A 23,743-nucleotide genomic window follows, 5' to 3' on the forward strand; every position below is an offset into this window, starting at 1 on the left:
ATAATTCCATGTTGACTTGGACTAATCCTTTTACTGCTATCCAAATGCCCCATTATTACCTATTTAATAATTGACTCCAGCATCTTTCCCACCACCGAAGTCAGGCTGACTGGTCTGTAATTCCCTGTTTTCTCTCTCACTCCTTTCTTGAAAAGTGGGATAACATTAGCTATCCTCCAATCCACAGGAACTGCTCCTGAATCTATTGAACATTGGAAAATTATCACCAATGCTTCCACTATTTCTAGAGCCACCTCACTGAGGACCCTGGGATGCAGACTATCAGGTCCAGGGGATTTAACATCCTTCAGTCCCATTAGCCTACTCAATACTATTTCTCGCCTAATGAAAATTTATTTCAGTTCCTCTACCCCCTTAGATCCTCTGTCCTCCAGTACATCTGAGAGATTGTTTGTGTCTTTCTTAGTGAAGACAGATCCGAAGTACCTATTCAACTCTTCTGCCATTTCCTTGTTGACCATAATCATTTCAACTGTAGTTTTTCTTGCAGTTGCAAGGTAAAGTGCCAGGAGAGAGGGTGGTTTGGGTGGGAAAGGCCAAATTGACCAGGGAGTTGCGGAGAGAGCGGTCTCTGCGGAAAGCCGACAGGGGAGGAGATGGTAAGATGTGGCCAGTGGTGGGATCCCGTTAGTACGCAAAAAAGCTGGAGAAAATCAGTGGGTGAGGCAGCATCTATGGAGTGAAGCAATAGGAGACGTTTCGGTTCAAGGTCCTTCTTCAGACTGATGTCGAGGGGGGGGGGGGGAAAGGAAGAGGCGGAGACAGTAGGCTGCGGGAGAGCCGGGAATGGGAGGGGCAGGTCGGTGAAAGCAAGGACTACCTGACATTAGAGAAGCCAATGTTCATACCGCTGTGGTGTAAAATACCCAAGCGAAATATGAGGTGCTGTTCCTCCAATTTGCCGTGGCCTCACTCTGGCCATGGAGGAGGCCCAGGACAGAAAGGTCGGATTCGGAATGGGAGGGGGAGTTGAAGTGCTGAGCCACCGGGAGATCAGGTTGGTTATTGCAAACTGAGTGGAGGTGTTGTGCGAAGCGATCGCCAAGCCTGCGCTTGGTCTCACTGAGGTTGATCATACGCTGAATAATCCAACCACATTTTTGTTTGGAAGTCTAAAGAAATAATAGAAATTGCATTCATTGTAACGTGTAAAAAGCGTTGAGATACTGTATTATAATTTTGCTGCATGTCATTGTGGTATATATCATGTCTTGATTGGTGAATATGTTTAGTTTGTGACTTTATTTGAAGCAGAAATAATATGTGAATGCTTCATTAAGCACAATTCCGACTGGTAACTACGCACTTTGTCCGAGCACATTACCGCACGTGTCATGTAAGCCGTCTTAAATGACCACCTAAACTGTGATTTGGCAACCTAAAAAGCTGCCTAGGTTGCCCGGCTGGAAACAGAGAAAAAGGTTAAGTGAGAGCCCTGCCGTACCTCATCTTTTCTCCCCGTATTGCCCTTTTAGTTATCTTCGGTTGGTCTTTAAACATTACCCAATCCTCCTGCTTCCTGCTCATCTTTGCTAGGTTGTACTTCTTCTCCTTTATTTTCATACTGTCCCTGACTTCCGTTGTCAGCCACAGTCACCCCCCCTTACTCCCCTTGGAATCTTTCTTCCTCTTTGGAATGAACTGATCCTGCACCTTCTGTATTATTCCGAGAAATACTTGACATTGTTGTTCCACTGTCATCCCTGCTAGGGTATCTTTCCACTCAACTTTGGCCAGCTCATCCCTCATGGCTCCATAGTCCCCTTTGCTGAACGTAACACTGACACCTCCGATTTACCCTTTTCCCTGTCAAATTGTAGATTAAATCTTACCATATTATGGTCACTACCTCCAAATGGCTCCTTAACCTCGTTCCCTTATCAAACCCGGTTCATTACACAACACTAAATCCAGAATTGCCTTCTCCCTGGTAAGCTCCAGTACAAGCTGTTCTAAGAATCCATCACGGAGGCACTCCACAAACTCCCTTTCTTGGGGTCCAGAACAAACTTGATTTTCCTAGTCTACCTGCATGTTGAAATCTCCCATAACAACCGTAGCATTACCTTTACGACATGCCAATTTTAACTCTTGATTCAACTTGCACCCTACATCAAATACAATCTATATTAATCCCCGATATTAGCATGTGTTCTTTTGCCTACTTTAGTGAGTCGTCCAGATGCCATTTAAATATAGTTATAGTACCTGCCTCGAACATCTTCTCAGGCAGTAGGTTCCAGATTCCAACCATTCTCTCGGTAAGTAAAAATTATTTCCTATATATATTAATCAAGGGATCACCTTTAATCTACATATAAACTGGACAAACAAAATGAGCAGCGATATTGTGGAAAGAGAAACAGTTAACATTTTAGGATAAAGGCTTTGTAATGGCAAATGTCTAATTTTTCTAGTGTCCTCTTTTCCAGTTGCATTTAATACACAGGTAAGTAGGAGTGATCTTACACAGACCTAATAGAACAGATCTTCCAGTCGTTATTTCCAGTTTAATTGATTGTTTATTGAAGTAGTTGTACAAACAAAGAGATGAACGTACTAGGCTTTCCTTATTCTGCATTCAAATTGTAGCTGGCTGATCTGTACCTGGTCTGGAGAGAAATGTATGCTCTCCCTCCCTGTGCCTGCAACTTCGTGTCCCCAATGCCCATATGTACACCACCCTGTGCATCTAATGACCGCCCCCAAGTGTCCAAATTAATACTGCAAGATATATCTTATCAAAATAATATAATATGCCAACAGTAGCTAGCCTAAACATAAATGGCTCCTAGGCCCTCTATTAAAACTGAGAAGATGAGAAAACAAGTTAGTATCAACCTTGTGGTCAGCAATGCAACAAGGAACAGGGTCAAAGAAGCAGGATATAAACTCCAGAGGAGATGTAAAAGGACTTAAGGGGTTAGGGCCCTGCCCATCAAAGATTAACTGAAAGATGTCACAGTGGAGATAGACACAAAATGCTGGAGTAACTCAGCAGGACAGGCAGCATCTCTGGAAAGAAGGAATGGGCGAGACCCTTCTTCAGGTTTGCTGGCAGACAAGGAGAATTACTGAGACTACAGAATATCTCAATACTAGTGACAAACAGCTGCAACATATTGTTGGAGAGAGATTTAAGAAACTCAGCAGGTGTGGCAGCATCTATGGAACGAAGGAAATAGGCAACGATTCGGGCCAAAGCCCTTCTTCAGACTGGTAGTAATGGAGTTGAGAGGTGCCTTGCTTTTTAGGAGAAATAGTGGGCCAACTTTACAGAGAGCAAAATCTGAAATGCTTGCCAATCAGAGATCAGGTGGAAGTTGAAATTACCAAGATCCTGATGATCCAGTACCATGTCAAGAGCTACATGCATGCAGACACCAGATAGTTTTTTATTAACTTGCCTCAACTGGACACATTTGCTATGTTCATGTTCATAAGTTATAGGAGGAGAATTAAGCCATTCAACCCATCAAGGCTACTACGTCATTCAATCATGGCTTTCCCTCTAAACCCCATTCTCCTGCCTTCTCCCCATAACCCAACACCTGTACTGATCAAGAATCTGTCAATCTCCACCTTAAAAACATCCATTGACTTGGCCTCAAAAGCCGTCAGTGATCATTAATTCCACAAATTCACCCCCTTCTGAAGAAATAAATTCCTCATCTCCTTTCTAAAGGTATGTCCTTTTATTCTGAGGACATCGCCTCTTGCCCTAAACTCTCCCATTAGTAGAAACATCGTCCCCACATCCACTCTACCCAGACCTTTCACTATTCAATGAGGCCCCCTGCTCATTCTTCTAAATTCCAGCTAGTGCAGGCTCAGTGCCGTCAAACGCCCTTCACACGTTAACCTCGTCATTTCTGGGATCAGTCTCGTAAACCTCCTCTGAACTCTCTCCAATGCCAGCACATCTTTCCTCCAGATAGGGGGCCCAAAACTGCTCACAATACCCTTAATGCTCACAACACCTCCGCTCAGTCCGCAATAACCAACCTGACCTCCCGGTGGCTCAGCACTTCAACTCCCCCTCCCATTCCCAATCCGACCTCTCTGTCCTGGGTCTCCTCCATTGCCAGAGTGAGCACCAGCGGAAATTGGAGGAACAGCACCTCATATTCCGCCTGGGGACCTTGCGTCCGGATGGCATTAACATTGAATTCTCCCAATTTTGCTAGTCCTTGCTGTCTCCTCCCCTTCCTTAACCCTCTAGCTGTCTCCTCCCACCCGCCCGCCCCCGGGCTCCTCCTCCTCCCCTTTTTCCTTCCTTCTCCCCCCCACCCCCCATCAGTCTGAAGAAGGGTTTCGGCCCGAAACGTCGCCTATTTCCTTCGCTCCATAGATGCTGCTGCACCCGCTGAGTTTCTCCAGCAATTTTGTGTACCCTCGGAATTACATCCTCGTTTCTATATTCTAGTCTTCTCCAAATAAATGCTAACATTGCATTTGCCTTACTTACTACCGATTCGACTTGCAAATTAACCTTTTGGGAATCCTGCACCAGCACCCTCAAATCCCTTTGCACCTATGATTTCCCATTTAGAAAATATTCTACACCTTTATTCCTATCACCAAAATGCATGACTGCACTTTGCCATGCTGTACTCCATATGCCACATCTCTGTCCACTCTCCCAAACTGTCCAAGGCATTCTGCAGAGTCCCTGCTTTCTCTACACTACCTGCCCCTCGAGCTATCTTCGTATCATCTGCAAACTTGGCCACAAAGCCTTCAATTCCCTCATCCCTCATATACAAAATGAAGAGTAATGGCTCCAGCACCAAACACTGGCAGACAACCAGAAACCCCCCCTTTATTGCCACTCATTCATTGCCTTCTGCTATTCAGCCAACCTGCTATCAAGTTTAGAATCTTCCCTCTGATACCATCGGCTCTCATCTTCTTCAGCAGCCTCATGCGCGTCACTTTATCAAAGGCCTTCTGAAAATCCAGGTAAACAAGATCTATTGACTCTCCTTTGTCGATTCCGCTATTTATTTCCTCAAAGACTTCCAAGTAGGCAAGATCTCCCTTTCACAAAGCCATGCTAGCCAGCCTATTTTATCATGTGCCCCAAACATAGCTATGCCAAATCCATATTGCCAATCACGCTGCCTGAAACTGGAGTTGAGGTGTGAGCCCCCATTCTCCAGCAAGGGCTCAAAGTTGGCAATACTGAGATGTTTGGGTAGGCCTGAACATGTTATCCCCGCAAAACTACTCTATAACCTTGACCAGATACCACAGCGATATCTCCCAACTTTGTTATCAAAATCGTGATATTTTACTACTGCTTTTGATGTCTTCGACATCTCTCAGCAATCTAAATGTAAGGCATTAGTTGACAACAGTGAAAGGCAAGGATTTACTAAAAGTGAGCGGAGTAATTATGAGCACAAAAAAACAGTAGGATTACTTAAGAATACAATTTTTTGAGACATTGGCTACGAATTTTACCCAATACTAATAAGAAAGCCTGTCCTCAAATTGTACTCACGTGACAGTTTATACTTAATTGACATCATCATGGAGTTTTCAAGTTTATCTTGTTCATTGCGTTATGGGAACAATAAACCACTCTCTAAGAGAAAAATACGTTGAGACGTGATCTTATGACAGTCTCAGTAAATGTCTGTTAACACTTAGATATAATAGACACTTTAAGATATGATAGACACTTTAGGATTACTGCCCTGGCAAATAACAGTGCCTCATGTTTCTAGTTAAACACTCTACCAGCACAAAGTGCCAGACACAAATAAGTGACATTTGTGACTTTATGTGTGTCCATGAACGTTTTCAATGTTCTCCCCAAAACTGTTGCAATAAAAAAGGCAAATGAAGCAATTCCTCAAACCGGTTCAGACATCCAGTTGGATCATGGCTGATCTGTTTCTCAAATTACCAATCTTAATGCACATCTCAACACATCAGGGCTCTCGCTTAACTTTTTTTCCCTGTTGCCAGTCGGGCAACCTCGGCAGCTTTTTAGGTTGCCAAATCAGTTTAGGTGGTAATTTAAGATGGCTTGCGATAATGTGCTCGGACGAAGTGTGTAGTTACCAGTCGGAATTATGGTCAATGAAGCATTCACATATTATTTCTGCTTCAAATAAAGTCACAAACTAAACATATTCACCAATCAAGACATGATATATACCACAATGACATGCAGAAAAATTACAATACAGTATCTCATCTCTTTTTGCACATTGCAATGAATGCAATTTCTATTATCTCTTTCCACTTCCAAACAAAAATATGGTTATTCAGCGTATGATCAGCCTCGGTGAGACCAAACGCAGGCTTGGCGATCGCTTCGCACAACACCTCCACTCAGTTCGCAATAACCAACCTGATCTCCCGGTGGCTCAGCACTTCAACTCCCCCTCCCATTCCGAATCCGACCTTTCTGTCCTGGGCCTCCTCCATAGCCAGAGTGAGCCCACCGCAAATTGGAGGAACAGCACCTCATATTTTGCTTGGGTAGTTTACACCTCAGCGGTATGAACATTGGCTTCTCCAATTTCAGGTAGTCCTTGCTTTCTCCCTCCTTCCCCTCCCATTCCCAGCTCTCCCACAGCCTAATGTCTCCGCCTTTTCCTTTATTTTTCCCGCCCCCCACCCCTCCCGACATCAGTCTGAAGAAGGGTCTCAACCCGAAACGTCACCTATTTCCTTCGCTCCATAGATGCTGCATCACCTGCTGAGTTCCTCCAACATTTTCGTCTACCCATTCACACAAGTTCTTATCCGTTTTCAGTCTTAAATCTCTAAGTGACGCTATGTCCCCCTTTACAGCTACTATACGTTTTAATTCAGTTCAAGGCTATTGGGGCAGTACATTGGCCATAAATTTGCTGCCTAAAATTGCCAGAGACCTGGAATTGATCCTGAATATGGGTGCTGTCTGTATGGAGTTTTGTTTTCTCGTTTATAACATTGTTTACAGAGTACGATGTTTACATATTCTGTTGTGTTGCTGCAAGTAAGGATTTCAACTGGGACGTGAGAGAATAAAACACTCTTGACTTACGTCGCTGATGTGTGGGATAGAACTAGAGTACGGGTGATCAGTGGTCGGCGTGAACTCAGTGGGCCGAAGGGCCTGTTTCCACGCTGTATCTTTAAATTAAACTAAAAACACTAAAACCAGAGGAAATGTAAAGAAGGGTTTCTACCCGAAACGTTACCTAATTTTTTCTATCCAGAGAATCTGACTGCTCCCTGGAGTTCCCCCGCACAATTAAAGCTTGGAATAGTCTTCACCCTACCATAGGTACCAATTAGCCGCAACTAAATTTAAGGTAGCTTCGTTTTTCCCCAAGAACCCTTTTTTGCTTAAGTCCAAGTCAAGAATCTAGAGAGTTTTATTGTCATGTGTCCCAGATAGGGCAATGAAATTCTTGCTTGCTGCAGCACAACAGAATATGTAAACATAATATAGAACAGGAGATAAAGGTTCAGTGTGTCTATATACTATAGACCATATATATACACAATAAATAAACAGATAAAATGCAATAGGCTGTTATTTTTCAGAGTTTGGAGTTTGGTGGTGGTGGGTCCACCAATTTAAATTCCATTTCGAATATTTTTGGAGGATCAGGAAACCAAGAAGCAAGAGTTACTCCAGTGAGTTACTGCAGCTCCAGGGAGTGATTCTGCGTTGTTTTTCAGCGGTCACGGTGAGGCAGCGACCGGACAGCAATGGCGGCCAGAGCTCCCACAATGCAAAGGGAGGGAGAAAGTGGCCGACGCCAACCAGTTGCCGTGGCAGTGCGCATGTGCAGGGGCGCACATGCGCACAACGACGGCCGATGATGTGCTCGGCGGCCGGCCATGCTGAGCGGAGACCCGAGCCGAGAGCTAGCGCTGAGTGGAGACCCGAGAGCTAGCGCCGAGCGGAGACCCGAGAGCTAGCGCCGAGCGGAGACCCGAGAGCCAAGCGGAGACCCAAGAGCTAGAGCCGAGCGGAGACCCGAGAGCTAGCGCCGAGCGGAGACCCGAGAGCCGAGCGGAGACCCAAGAGCTAGAGCCGAGCGGAGACCCGAGAGCTAGAGCCGTGCGGAGACCCGAGAGCTAGAGCCGTGCGGAGACCCGAGAGCTAGAGCCGTGCGGGGACCCGAGAGCCGAGCGGAGACCCGAGAGCTAGTGCCGAGCGGAGACCCGAGAGCTAGAGCCGAGCGGAGACCCGAGAGCTAGAGCCGAGCGGAGACCCAAGAGCTAGAGCCGAGCGGAGACCCAAGAGCTAGAGCCGTGCGGGGACCCGAGAGCCGAGCGGAGACCCGAGAGCTAGAGCCGTGCGGAGACCCGAGAGCTAGTGCCGAGCGGAGACCCGAGAGCTAGAGCCGTGCGGAGACCCGAGAGCTAGCACCGAGCTGAGACCCGGACACGGATGGCGGGCGAGTGTCCCGGTTGCTTGCCAAGCCGGGCAAAATGGCATGACTTTTAGGTTGTCCGGCAGGACTGTAAGTTGCCATTGGCACCCGGGCAACCATTAATTTCGAGCCCTGCACATTAGCCATGATCATATTGAATGGCGGTGCAGGCTCGAAGGGCCGAATGGCCTACACCTGCACCTATTTTCTATGTTTCTATTACACGAAAGACTGCAAGATCTTTGTTGCAAAACGGCAATCACATTCTCCAAAGTAGTTCGCTTTCTGCTATCCTTCACATGGAGCATTTGCTGATTTAATTCCTAAATAGGGCTTGCTCTAATTTTACCATTATGTCGTGCTCTGGATTGCTCCACCAAATTTTTTAATACTTCTAGCACAATAATTAGATAATTTTTCAAATCATGCCTGAATTGTTTCTACATAATTGAATTATCCAAGTCTATTTTTAATCTATCTCATTTAGCGATGCACAATATATATGCGTAGCTTCCATCCTCAAAAAAATTTCAGAGATGTTGTGATAGAACACCTTGAATCCAGAAATGAACTATATGGATATCAAAGTAATTAATAAATACAAAATGTGCTAAATTAGTAAGCAATATTAAAAGTGCAAGCTTTATCCAGATAACTTAAAAACACAATATACATCACACCTGCATAGCAGTTGAGGGCTCCAATCCAGGTTCAGTGCGCTTCTTCAGAATAGATTTCTTTGGCATCTGAGGGGCATCATCTGGTCTATGCAAGACATAATCACTTCTGGGAGAGTGTTGCATTCCCATTGTACTTCTCTCAAAACGTTCAGAATGACCATAAGATGGATGTGAGTGTTCTCGCTGAGAGGGAGGAAGCATTTCTGCTATGATCCTTTCTTCTTGCTCCTTCCTCCTGCGAGCAATTTCTAATTCACGAAATTCATCATTTTTACTTTTGCTGCAATGAAAATGTTGCCGAGCATGACTGTTATTGGGATTCCTATTTGGATTTTGTGGCCGGTCAGGGCTTCTGATTCTGTAATTCCGATGTCTTTCTGGACTACGGCTACAGCACTCCCGGCTATGACGTTCCCGGCTATGACGTTCCCTGCTGTGGCTACGGTGTTCAAGTCGTGAACGTTTGGGATCCCTTCCTCTATCATCGGACCTCAAATGGGAGTATGGAATCTTCTTATACTTATCCCCATCACGTTCTCTTGATCTTCTTCTTCCTTCTCTCTGTGACAAATTGTGTGATCCATATTCCACCCTGCGTTTGTATGAATCACTCGAGGGCATCATATCTAGAAACTCTTCAGATTGGTCATCATGGAGTGAATATTTTGCCTGCATACGAGCAGATTGTGGCAGCTGACTTCTGTACACGATACGATCAGCCATTTCATCTCTGTTGGTTACAAAGAGCAGGTTAGAGTAGAATACAACACTGTCACCTCATTCTTAATCAAGTGTTTCAAACAATGTGTCATCAATTGGCATAAGTCTGGTTATTTAACAGAAACATCTGCAGTATGAGAATCTGCTCTACTATTGTTCAGAAGTCCCAATGATTTGGCTTCTTGCTCACCAGGTCCTGTTTCTCCACACCCCAAAGAATCTCAGCAGGGTCCCATTTTCCCCACCCCTCACAAACTCAGAGGATCCATTTCCTGCACTTCTTCAGAATTCAACAACTTCAAGCACTTTAGGACATCAATGGGTCATAATTACGAAATATGATATTTTCCCAGACATCAACCAAGAACAAAATTTTCACATGAAAAACAACAAGTTCCTAGTTATCCATCATTAATAGTTATATAATCATTAACCCAACCTAGTTCCTTCACACAGATGCAGTGACCAAGAAAGCACATCAGTGTATTTACTTTCTTAAGCATGACCAGGAGGATTCTCTGGAACATCTGCAGATGCTCTGTAGAAAGTATTCTGATGAGGTGCATCTCAGCCTGAACCTGCAGAGTGGTGAATACACCCCAGTTTATCACAGGCTTATTATGTCCTCCCATCCCATCCATCTTCATGGTGTATTGCAACAGGAAACCATAAGGTATTGTCAAGGATGGCTGTCCCAATGGCCATTCGTTTCCCTCTCATCTGGAATAAGAAACAGGAGCTTGAAACCCAGGACGTCCAGACTCAACACCAGCTTCTTCTCTACTGATATCAGATGTAAACTAATCATCTCCTTCATACCCACCACTTGTAGATATTGCCACATATTCTTGTGCTAATTCTACCTCATTCAATTATCCCATTATTGTACTTTAATATTTTTTTGCATTGCTTCGGATTACACTACAATCTTGCACCAGTCAGCTGTTTTGCACTTAGAATTATATTTATATTTGTGTGTAGCATGACAATGTATACATTTTACTCTGGGAGCGTCATGTGAACAAGGAATTTCACCGCACCTTGATCTACATGTAATTGAACTGAATTTGTAAAACTAAGCTGTATGGTTCAAGTCTTACCCATGCTGAGAACAAAACAGTACCAAAAATTAACCCTATAGGATTCGATTTCAAAATGTCAAACCAGATTTACCATACTCCCTCATTCCTTTTAATACTGTGTTAAATAGTATCTTATGTAGACAAAAGTGCTAGAGAAACTCAGCGAGTGCGGCGGCATCTATGGAGCGAAGGAAATAGGCAACGTTTCGGGTCGAAACCCTTCTTCAGATATATCTTATGTACTGAACGTGCAAGAATCATCATAATCTAGCATAGTGAATTCTGCATAATGAAATCTATCATCATTTCTCACCCACCTCCCCCAACTTAACTTAAATCTAGAACTTGTCCAGGAGAAACCTTTGCAGTATTTGCACACCATCTAAATATCACGTTCATCAGATGCTGACTGTAGACGACTGGGTTGTAATCATTCCGTTTGCATTCCAGTTTAAACTATCAGAGGTTTGCTCTTCTCTAGAACTTTATAAAATCCAGAACCTCACTGCAGCTGGAAGAAAAGGCTTATTCTATAAATCAGTATCATCTGATGACAGACACACAAATCTGGAGTAGCTCAGTGGGACAGGCAGCATTTCTGGAGAGAAGGAATGGGTGACATTTCGGGTCGAGACCCTTCTTCAGACTCAACTCGAAACGTCATCCATTCCTTCTCCCCAGAGATGCTGCCTGCCCCGCTGAGTTACACCAACTTTTTGAGTCTATCTTAAGTTTAAACCAGCATGTGCAGCTCCTTCATGCACAGTATCACCTGATGCTCACATTCAGATAAATAAACTGTCATAAAAATTTCTAGCACAATGTTTTGGCTTTTATTGCTAAAACAAATAATACACATTCCTTTATAAAGTTGAAATGCTTGAATGCAGCAGTTATAACCATATAACAATTACAGCACGGAAACAGGCCATCTCGGCCCTACAAGTCCGTGCCGAATAACTTTTTACCCTTAGTCCCACCTGCCTGCACTCATACCATAACCCTCCATTCCCTTCTCATCCATATGCCTATCCAATTTATTTTTAAATGATACCAACGAACCTGCCTCCACCACTTCCACTGGAAGCTCATTCCACACCGCTACCACTCTCTGAGTAAAGAAGTTCCCCCTCATGTTACCCCTAAACTTCTGTCCCTTAATTCTGAAGTCATGTCCTCTTGTTTGAATCTTCCCTATTCTCAAAGGGAAAAGCTGGTCCACATCAACTGTCTATCCCTCTCATCATTTTAAAGACCTCTATCAAGTCCCCCCTTAACCTTCTGCGCTCCAGAGAATAAAGACCTAACTTATTCAACCTTTCTCTGTAACTTAGTTGTTGAAACCCAGGCAACATTCTAGTAAATCTCCTCTGTACTCTCTCTATTTTGTTGACATCCTTCCTATAATTAGGCATAAGCATTAGAGGTTGAACAGGCTAGGTCTTTATTCCTCGGAGTGCTGGAGGCTGAGAGATGTGTAAACCCACAAAGGGAATAGATAGGATGAATATATGGGGTGTTTTTCCCCGGGTGAGGGCATCAAGAACTGGAAGGCATAGGTGGCGCCGTACGATGCCAGCCTCGCCAACAATCTGTCTCGTCCTTTTCTTCTTTTGTTGTTTTTAGTCTGTTGCTAAATGTATGGTTTAGTGTACATTTAGTTTTGTGGGTGGTGGGGGAAACTTTTTTTTAAATCCCTTTCCTCGACGGAGATGCAACTTTTTCCGTATCGTATCTCCGTCGCACTGTGGCCTAACATCGTGGAGCTGGTGGTCTTTTTGCTGGGGACCAACTTTGAGAGCGCCAACCACGGGAGCCTGCGGACTTAACATCGTGGAGCTTGCGATCCCTTTGTCACGGATCGACTTCAAGAGCTCCAACTGCGGGAGCCTGCGTGTAGATTAACCCTTATTAATAATGCCATTTATGATCTCCACTACACATACATGCATGCCATCCTTTACATGGTATTACGGTACTACACAGCTTTACACTAGCAATGTCAGCCAGCTCGCTCTCTCTCTCTCTCACACAAGCCAGCGGAGCCAGATGAGAATGGCTGGCTGTTTGAATGTTCCTGTTTGCCTATGGAATAAAGATTGATCTTTACTATGTGTGTTGCTGTGGATCATTAATAAACACTGCGGACTTAAGATCGTGGTCCCTTGGTTAGGGATCGACTTCGAGAGCTCCAACCGCAGGAGCTTCAACCGCCCTGATCACGGGAGCTTTGATCGCCCCAACTGCGGATGGTTCGACTGCCCCGAACGCGGGAGAAAATGAGGAAAGAAGACAATACGTTATTGCCTTCCATCACCGTGCACTGTGGTGGATGTTTGTGTTAATATTTATGTAGTTGTGTGTCTTGTTGCTTTTTAGGTATGGCTGTATGGCAAAACAAATTCCTTGTATGTTTTTACATACTTGGCTAATAAATTAATTAATTACTTACTTAAAAGCGAGAAGGAAAACATTTAATAAAAAACTGAGAGGCAAATATTTCACACTATGGCTGTGTGGAATGAGCTGCCAATGGAAGTGGATGAGGCAGGTACAAATAACTACATTTAAAATACATTTGGACAAGTACATGGATTTAGGCAATATGGACAACATATGGGTAAATTGAACTAGTTTAAATGGGGCATCTTGGTTGGCATGGACGAGTTGAGCCAAAGGACCTGTTTCTGTGCTTTCCGACTCTAATTCCAATTAAATTGTTACTTCCTTATTAATTAAACTGTTCATTTTGAATTATTGAACTATATTATATATTCTAATTGCATAGAAAGTAATTATTAATTTGTCCAGCATACAAGATACTATATGATGTTTAATGACCAACAGTGAAAGCAAATTGAGACAATGATTGTTATTATTGCAACCGTCAACCAACAACGTCAATAGAAGAGCAGCTCAAAAGCAGGTGTAATTCCTGTACTTTTTGCAGCCAGGTATGGTCTCAGTCCAGATTTTAATCCACGTCCGTTTAGCACAATTGACAGTGGTATGCTTTGTCCAACAATTATCCTGGTGGTGGGTAGTATTTGGCACAGGGGAATCATAAAAAGGAAACCGTGGGGGACTAATATAATAATTTTAAAAAAATTCTGGGCTAATTTTTGCAAATTTCTCTCCACCTATAACTAATTTCAGTCATTTTGTTCCTTTCATAACAGAGGACCTCCAGCATCTTGCTCAGGCGTTAAAACTTTAGAATCACATCTTGATACATCATAAATAGTCAGGTCTAATCCATGCCTCCAACCTTAAATGAACAACAAGCAAGCTAATGTTTCATATTACCTTCTCAGCCAACATATTGAACAATAGAATTGTCAAATCTTTATGCCACAAAATTTAAACCTTCATCTCTTCGAAAGCATATCTGTGGCTCATTCTCATATCAATTAATGAACCAGCAGTCATAATTTATTGGAATGGTGAATGAATGCACAGGAAATGCAATTTTATTTTCCACTGCAATCACAGATTTCCAATCGCTACAATTAACCATGGAAATTCGGACTTGTGTGGGGCGACTATTAAGGCAATGTTTTTTCAAACAATGCCATTTATTCCAAAACAATTTAGAGCCATAGAGTTATACAGCAAGGAAATTGCCCTTCGGCCCAACTCGTCCATGCCAACCAAGATGCCCCATCTAAGCTGGCCCCGTTGCCCACGTTTGGCCTAAATCACTCCAAACTCTTCCTATCCGTGTAAAACTAGGCACTCCAACATGCTGGAGTAACTCAGCAGGTCAGGCAGCATCGTTGGAGAACGTTTCAGGTGACATTTTGGCCCAGAATCCTTCTTCTGTCTTCACTGGACCACTTGGACAACAAAAACTCATATGTCAGGCTGTTATTCATTGATTACAGCTCGGCATTTAACACAATCATCCCCTCCAAACTGGTTACCAAACTCGCAGAACTGGGTCTCTGCGCATCCCTCTGCAACTGGATCCTCGACTTCCTCGTCCACAGACCACAGTCTGTTCGTATTGGTGGAAATGTGTCAGCCTCAATAACAATCAGCACGGGAGCACCTCAAGGCTGCGTGCTCAGCCCCCTGCTGTACTCACTCTATACCCATGACTGCGTAGCGAACCACAGTGCGAACTCCATCATCAAGTTTGCTGACGACACCACTATTGTGGGGCGTATCACTGATGGGGATGAGTCAGAGTACAGAAGAGAGATCGAGCAACTGTCCATATGGTGCCAGCGCAATAACCTGGCCCTGAACACCAGCAAAACCAAGGAACTGATTGTGGACTTTGGAAGGAGTAGGAGGGGGACCCACAGCCCCATTTATATCAACGGGTCGATGGTTGAAAGGGTCAAGAACTTCAAATTCCTGGGGGTGCACATCTCTGAAGATCTTTCCTGATCCGAGAACACTAACGCAATTATCAAAAAAGCTCATCAGCGCCTCTACTTCCTGAGAAGATTACGGAGAGTCGGATTGTCAAGGAAGACTCTCTCTAACTTCTACAGGTGCACAGTCGAGAGCATGCTGACCGGTTGCATCGTGGCTTGGTTCGGAAATTTGAGCGCCCTGGAGAGGAAAAGACTACAAAAAGTAGTAAACACTGCCCAGTCCATCATCGGCTCTGACCTTCCTTCCATCGAGGGGATTTATCGCAGTCGCTGCCTCAAAAAGGCTGGCAGTATCATCAAAGACCCACACCATCCTGGCCACACACTCATCTCCCTGCTACCTTCAGGTAGAAGGTACAGGAGCCTGAAGACTGCAACAACCAGGTTCAGGAATAGCTACTTCCCCTCAGCCATCAGGCTATTAAACCTGGCTCGGACAAAACTCTGATTATTAGCAACCACTTTCTGTTATTTGCACTACCAGTTTATTTATTCATGTGTGTATATATTTATATCATGGTATATGGACACATTTATCTGTTTTGTAGTAAATGCCTACTATTTTCTGTGTGCTTAAGCAAAGCAAGAATTTCATTGTCCTATACAGGGACACATGACAATAAACTCACTTGAACTTGAACTTGAGTTCCAAGTTCTCCAGAAATGCTGCCTAATCCGTTGAGTTACTCTGGCACATTATATCTTTTTGTGTAACCAGCAACTTAGTTTCTTGATTCTACCTTTTCTATCCATGTACCTGACCTGGAGGAATAGCATCTGATATTTTGTTTGGACAGCTTACAACCCAGCGGTATGAATAGTGATTACTCTAACTTTAAGTAACCCCTGCATCACCTCTCTTTCTACATCCCTCTCACCCAGTCGCATCGGCTTTTCGTTCCCACCTAGCAAACAGCTAACAATGGCCTTTTTACTTTATCATGGTTACTTTTTTGCATATCTTTCATTCACTTGTTCTATATCTCTCTACATCATCGTGTATATCTCTCGTTTCCCTTTCCCGTGACTTCCAGTCTGAAGAAGGGTCTCAATCCAAAACATCACCCATTCCTTCTCTCCAGAGATGCTGCCTGTTCCGCTAAACATGCTAATCATCCCATGTACATTCTCATCCAAATTGTTGATATAAACCACAAACAGCAATGAGACCAGCACCAGCGCTGAAGCAGACTATTCGTCACAGGTTTCCATTCAAAAAGATACGATACTACTTCCACCCTCTGCTTCCTTCCATTAAGCCAACATTATATCCAGTTACCTAGCTCTCCCTGGATCCTACTCTATCCAACATTCCAGAGCAGCCAACTTCAAAAAGATTGGAACTGTATTTCCAAAGCTGGTCAGCTTCTGGCCATAGCGTTGATGTGTGTTGCAACATAAATCCAATGTTTTTTGGAAAAAATGCTGGTAGTCCGATTGAAAATAAAAATCACACGAGTGTGAAGTGCCTCACATATCATTCTGTACTGCATACAGCTCATTTGCTCCATTGTGTGATGAGTTGCGTAAAACTTGCCTTTGTCTGTATACTAGGTCAAAGTTTCAAAGGCAACAAAAATCACGAAGTAGTGTGTAGGATTTACTGAATCCCACGACAGAAAGCAAAGAACGACACTTTGTTTATCATGGTTACTTTTTTGCATATCTTTCATTCACTTGTTCTATATCTCTCTACATCATCGTGTATATCTCTCGTTTCCCTTTCCCGTGACTTCCAGTCTGAAGAAGGGTCTCAATCCAAAACATCACCCAACAAAACAAACGAACAGCTGAGCCAGACATTTTGTGTCGCCTTTATTCCAGAAGCCCCCTTTACCTACATTCTCACCAATCATAACCCGTGAGCAGATAAGGCCAAATAGTGCGTCTGACCCTGGAGTTATTATTGTAGGTTGTGGGCCGAGGAATGTTTTTGTTCAGGTTCGTGACCCAATTCAGGAACTACCTGAATTTTTAACATATTGTGTAAAAATATTATATAAATCATACCTTAAACTCGTTAAGACCAAAACCTGCACATTTTTAAGAAATACCAGACCAAGGGGGACCTGGTTGGGGGGGGGGGGGGGGGGGCCTGCGGCGTCACACACACACACTAACTGCCCCCCACACCCACGGGGTGTGGGGAGGGGGGTGGAGAGGGGGAGAGAGAGAGTGGTCAGAGCGGTCGATCGGGCTGGGCCTCCGGCAGGTGGTGAGAGTGGTCGGTCGGGCCGGGCCTCCGGTGGGTGGTCAGAGAGGTCGGTCGGGCCTCCAGCGGGTGGTGATCGTCAGGCCTTATATAAATCTGTGCAAAATTTCATGTAGTTCCGAGACATGGGTCACGAAAGTTGATTTCTAGACACACTTTTGATGCTCGGCCCACGGCCTATTGAGCTCTTGTGGTTGAACTTTCTCGTGAGGCTGCTGGCGAATCGCCAGCTGTGACAGGCTGTATGTAAAACCAACATGGGCATGAAGGCACCACAAGTGCACAATAGTTCAAATAGTTTATACATACTATAAGTATTATTCTTCTGTAGCTGGATCTTACAATAATTTATTAAAATATTAGCATAGAATTTGATTGGCATGGAAGAGTCCAGCCATATAGCGTTATATAACTATGACTAATCAAAAATAACTCTCCAGGTCACATACGAATGCAAGGTTTGAAGAGTTCCCAATGACAATGAACTTGAAAGAAAAACTTGAAGAAAATCACAAAAAGTGAACATTAAAAGGCTACAAGTAGTTACCAAGTTCCACGTGATCCTGTCATTATTTGACTTACTTTTTCAACTATAAGAAAATAAGTAATAGCTCAATTATTCTACCTCACCTCCCAAGCATTTAATTAAAAAACAAAAAAAAACATACATTCTCAGCATTCATCAAGGCACAATAGTAATTAATGCTTCAGGTTAATTACTAGGATTTATCATTCACCTTTTTGTAGTGTTTGGAAGCTAGTGTAAATGAAATGACCCCTTCCACCCGCTTCCCCATATTCCTTCTTCTGGTTTGGCATTTCACTCCTCCTTTTGTCTCTTTTTCGTCTCTAGCTCTCGTCACTTATTCTATCCATCTGCCAATCACCCCTCCCGCCCTGACCACTTACAATCAGCCTGAAGATCCTGGCCCAATATGTTGTCTGTCCATTCCCTCTACAGATGTTGTTCTCTACAGATGCTGAGTTCCTCCAGCACATTTTTGAGTGAGGGAGTTTGGCACGCTTGCATTCGTCAGTAGGGCATGGAACAGAGTAGATGGGGTGTTATGTTGCAGTTGTAAAAGATGTTGGTGTGGCCACACTTGGAGTATTGTGCATTTTTGGTTATCCTGTTGTAAGAGTAGTTGTTAAGAGATAAACTGAAGCTTGGTGCTGCAAATGCCAAGGCTCTGTGGGGGAAGGAGCACAGTCTAGGATACTTCAGTTGTTGGGCAATGAAGAGGCCGTCCAGTGGGAACACCCCTCAAACAGGGAAAGTGATATAACCCCAGGAGGCCATGAGTGGTAATTGTGCTGTGTGTAAAGAAAAAGGGACGAGCTAACGTAACACTGAATGTACAGAAACGAGGAATATATTAAGTCTTGCTTTTTTTTTTTTTTGTATGTGTCCTTTTACAATACTGCACACAAAAATGTGACAAAGGGGGTCAAATTTCAAATTCCTTCAAAAAAGTTGACAAGCACTTTATTGGGTTCATGTCTAACATAGTATCAACACAAAATATAAGAAAAAATAGCATATTGATGGCAAGTTTCCGAAAATGGCATCGGAATACACAAATACATTTTGTGTAACGGTTATATATTATTACGGTTAAAATTATACTGGTGTCCACCAGTAACCTAATTGGCACAGCAAGTGCACGTATTTCTTATTCCATTCTGTTTATGAATACCACATGGAACAATAAAATTGCAAACACCATTTCCACTTCATTCACCTGATCATGTATGTGAATACTGCATCCAGTAGAATACTGCATGATCATTCACCTGATCATGTAGTAGAATACTGCATCCATCTGAATGGACACTGCAACGCGCATTATACATCATACACGCAAACGCACGTTGCGGTTGGCACTAAAAGCCTTGGTGTCCCAGAAAACAAACATTTTCACCAATGTGATCTAAACGGTACATTACCTTATGGATTTGAGCTATATCAATGGCCGATGATTCGTCAGAACGTTTGATTTGGGCTGATTTTTTAGTAAGTAAAATGTCTCTGTAACGGTCGTTGCGGATCTTCCTGAAGTTGACACGAAGGAATGAAGTTAGCGACTTGGTCCGTACGAAAGGTAAACAAGAGACAGTGTGGTGCCAAATTGAAAATTGGCTCAGGTTCTTAGTTTTGATGACTAATTTATGTCCACGTTTTTTTTAATTGATTTTAAAAAGACGGAAAATATATCATAAACGGTCGTTGTGTTTTTGACACCATGGTATTTTTGATATATTAAATTTGAATATAAGAAAAAATAATTAACTCGCCCAAAAATCGTTACTACCTCGTTGGTTTTCTGAAAAATATTCCCGGTTTGGAGCCTCCGTGATTTAACTAACGGAGGTACCGATCCCGATAACGGGCGTTGTCAATGGACACCAAGCACAACGACCGTTACGGGATCTTTACTGTACTGCTTTATCTTTATGTTACTGTATTTTCTCCTGGTATTGATGAAGATATTTCCCTAGATCATTATCACAACGTCTATGTGTGAGGGGCCATATGAAGTTTATTTATGAATTAAATATTGATGAATAAATGTGGCCTAGTTTTCAATGTCACATTTTTGGTATCCAAATTGGTGGTAAAATGATGAAGATTTGTCTGTCATGTCAAACGTTTTTGACTTTCGATCTTGAAGATATCTAAATTATATCTGTTATTTATAAGGTTTCACATGATGGGTAGGTTTTTGTTAAGAACAATGTATTGGTATAAAAAAGTAAATAATAATCTTGTTCCTCAAAATCTCTCCAGTATTGTAAAAAGACACGTTTTTTAAATCATGAAAAGGCTTTTTTTTAATTTTTAAAGTTAAAAAATATGAATTAAAAACTTTCCTCCGTAGACCTGTCTGACCCACTGAGTGTCTCTGAGTACCTGAAATGGTAACTGTTTCTCTACTTGCAGATGCTGCCTGAGCATTTTTATTTAGTAGGTTCCGTTTAACCGATTTGCAGCATCTACAATATTTTTGTAGAAGGGTTTCGGCCCGAAACGTGCCTATTTCCTTCGCTCCGTAGTTGCTGCTGCACCCGCTGAGTTTCTCCAGCATTTTTGTGTACCTTGCAGCATCTACAATTTCTTGTGCCCCCGTCTAGTTTTTTTTTTTGCCCAAATAGCTTTTCAATATAAATGCACTGATTCCAGCTGCAATAAATAAACAATTGGCACATTCTTGCAATTGGCACATAAGCAATTCGACAATAATCACAGCCCACCTCTCATCGGCACATAGTCCATCCGCTAGATGAGTGTGAATGGGACGACTGCTGCAGAAGTGATCGGACCCAACTGCTGAATATAAAATCGATCGACCGACCCCACGACTCGGATCGCATCTGTTGGTGGAAGGAAAGCAAAGTGGATAAGTACAGTTATCAGGTCACAGCTGGAAAATAGACATTTCACCTGGTCTAGTGTGAAGAAGGATCCCGGCCCGGTTCTCCAGATATACTGTGGGCCGGCTTTCATGCCACATGTTGTGGTCGGCAACCGGCTGAGTGACTCCAGCACGAGGTGTCTTATTTCACCTCGTCCATTTGCTTCAGCGCTCACACATACCTACAGTAGCGGAGGGTTATTCGGTGTTGCGGGTAACAAGTAAACAGCAGCCGCAGCCTCCAGGTTATCTCACTCCGGTGATCCTAACCGGGCACTGTCTGCCTGCCTGCCGACCGGTGGGTGACTGACCTCTACCTGGCCCAGTGTAACAGCTGGAGACAGCCTTCCGCGGCGTTATATTTATACCAAAGGTAAATAGTGGTGTTCCTCCCTCCATTTCACCAGCATCCTAAGCAAATTTCTCTCCCCCCAACTAGTGCTCCAGAGAAGTAATTCCCAAAGATCCTGGTCATTCCCAAGTCAACTTCGTGCCCCCCCCGCCCGCCGCGATAACCTCTGACATGGCCGAACGAGCAGCCCCGGAGCCGCCCCCCGGCCGCACTGCTGGGCCATGGGGGGGGGGGGAGGGGAGGGGACGACGTGCGCTGAGCACGACCTGACCCGACCCCCCCACCACGTTATTATTTGAAACCCCCCGGGTTCGAAAAGGGTGCGCGGCCGTTGGTCGCGCGCGTCCAGTCGCGGGCAGAGCGCGAGAGCCCGAAGGCCGCCTGCCCAAGACGCAGCAACAGCCACTCGCCCGGCCGCTCCCGCGTTCATATCTTTACAGCAACCGTCGTTGTATTCATCGCCAAAACAAACAAAATATCATCAATAGACAAATCTTCGGAACCTGATTCAACTAAAAAAAAAGAGATAACAAGGCGAACAACGGCCTCGAAGATGCTTTACCAAAATGGAGCCGCTCCTGCACAGACCTCTGGGCAACGATCGCCGCGCCCACTGCGCATGTCCAGGTAGCTCTTCCACTCCCCCAAACAGCATCATAGGTGGCGCAGTGGAGGGATGTTGCCCGGCGGAATGCAGAGCCTTGCCTGCCCACAGACAGACAGACAGGCAGGCAGGCAGACAGACAGACAGACAGACCGGCTGCTGGCTGGCAGCTGTGGCGACTTTTGCTTTGGGATGGGGAAAGTTAGTTTTTGTGGGGGGTGGGGTGGGAAAGTTAGTTTGGGTGGGGGGGGGTGGGAAAGTTAGTTGTGGGGGGTGGGAAAGTTAGTTGTGGGGGGTGGGAAAGTTAGTTTGGGGGGGTGGGAAAGTTAGTTGTGGGGGGTGGGAAAGTTAGTTGTGGGGGGGGGTGGGAAAGTTAGTTGTGGGGGGTGAGAAAGTTAGTTGTGGGGGGGTGGGAAAGTTAGTTGTGGGGGGGGGGGGGGAAAGTTAGTTTGGGGGTGGGTGGGAAGGTTAGTTGTGGGGGGGGTGAGAAAGTTAGTTGTGGGGGAGGGGGGCGGTGAGAAAGTTAGTTGTGGGGGGTGAGAAAGTTAGTTGTGGGGGGGGGTGGGAAAGTTAGTTGTGGGGGGTGAGAAGGTTAGTTGGGGGGGTGAGAAAGTTAGTTGTGGGGGGGGTGGAAATGTTGGTTGTGGGGGGTGGGAATGTTGGTTGTGGTGTGGGAGAAGGCCGGAAGGTGAGTTTGGGGGGGGGGGAGCATTGGTTTTTCAGGGGGCAGGTTGGGGGTCGAGGGAAGATTTGGGGGTGTGGTGAGAGGGAAGTTGAGAGGAGGTTGGAAGGAGATTTGCTGTGCCATTTCCAGGGGAGAGAACGGAGTTGGGATAGGTTGGGGGAGGTGAGGTAGGGATGAGGAATGATTTAGTCCTGGAGGCAAGGCTAGGTCGTTATGGTAAGGTTATGGGGTGGTGGTTTGAGAAGGTTGGGGGAGGGTGAGAAGGGTGGGTGGGTTTGAGAAGGTCGTTTGGAGGGTGGTTTGAGAAGGGGGGGTGGGGGGAGGTTGAGAGGGTTGTTTGGGAAGGGGTAGAGAAGGTTGTTTGGGGGGAGGTGGGGCGGGAAAGTTGTTTGGGGGGATGAGGGGCGAGAAGGTTGTTTGGGGGGAGGTGGGGCGGGAAGGTTGTTTGGGGGGAGGTGGGGCGAAAAGGTTGTTTGGGGGGAGGTGTGGCAAGGGATGGTTGAGAGAAGATTGGAGGGAGGTTTCTGGGGCATTGCCAGAGGAGAAAAGAAAATTGTTGAGATGGGAGGAGGGGAGTACTGGCGGCAAGCTTGTTTGGGTCACTGCGTGCAATTGGTGGACATGGGCCTTTTGGGCATATTGCGGTTGGGCAGGCTTGTTGGGTGCGCTGCTTTAAGTAATGAGGCTGGTGTGCTGGGAGCTCTTGTCAGGGGCAGTGGTGGGGTTGGGGAGAGAGAAAATTGCTGATGATGCTGGTAATGGGGAGGGAGAGATGGAGGGAGGAACACCACTATTTACGTTTGATATAAATGTGATTTTATACTTTCTGTGTAAAACTTTCTGGTGTGTCTGCCATGTGCACTTTATTAAACCCCTGTGGAAAGTTATCTCATCAACCCTCTGTCACCTCATCAAACAAAAAAGCTAACAAATAGGTAAAACATGATTCACCCATGACAAATCTGGCTTGCTTTAATATATTTTCCTCCACTGTTACCCCATTACTCCAACCCAGGTTCGAATCTAGTCTAGTGCTGCTTGTGTGGAAGAGAGGGAGGTAGTGGATAGAGACAGAGAAGGCGTGAGGAGGGTTGCCGGGGACCATTACCCATTTTTCTTTTATGATGTCTTACCAACTACGAGTATGATGTCCGCTTTCGCAATGCTTCCTTTTTGTTGCAAATTCTACTTCATTCATG

General features: G+C 44.6%; 1 protein-coding gene across 4 annotated transcripts in view; it reads right to left on the reverse strand.

Annotated features, from left to right (window-relative positions):
• Positions 1–21,892, reverse strand: part of znf318 (zinc finger protein 318) — a 77,288-nt gene extending 55,396 nt beyond the window's left edge. The window contains exons 1-4 of one of the 4 annotated variants that reach the window (XM_033020514.1): positions 21,818–21,892; positions 20,743–20,862; positions 19,438–19,543; positions 9,092–9,821 (exon numbers count right to left, since the gene is read on the reverse strand). In XM_033020514.1, the coding sequence (XP_032876405.1) occupies positions 9,092–9,814 (723 nt within the window). In that variant the 5' untranslated portion in view covers positions 9,815–9,821; positions 19,438–19,543; positions 20,743–20,862; positions 21,818–21,892. Of the gene's footprint in view, positions 1–9,091; positions 9,822–19,437; positions 19,544–20,742; positions 20,863–21,085; positions 21,531–21,817 lie in introns of those variants that run through there. The other 3 variants (XM_033020516.1, XM_033020515.1, XM_033020517.1) reach the window with 3 other exon arrangements.
• Between the last annotated feature and the right edge of the window lie 1,851 nt (positions 21,893–23,743).

Source organism: Amblyraja radiata, chromosome 5, assembly GCF_010909765.2.
Source record: "Amblyraja radiata isolate CabotCenter1 chromosome 5, sAmbRad1.1.pri, whole genome shotgun sequence".
Lineage (NCBI taxonomy): Eukaryota > Metazoa > Chordata > Chondrichthyes > Rajiformes > Rajidae > Amblyraja > Amblyraja radiata.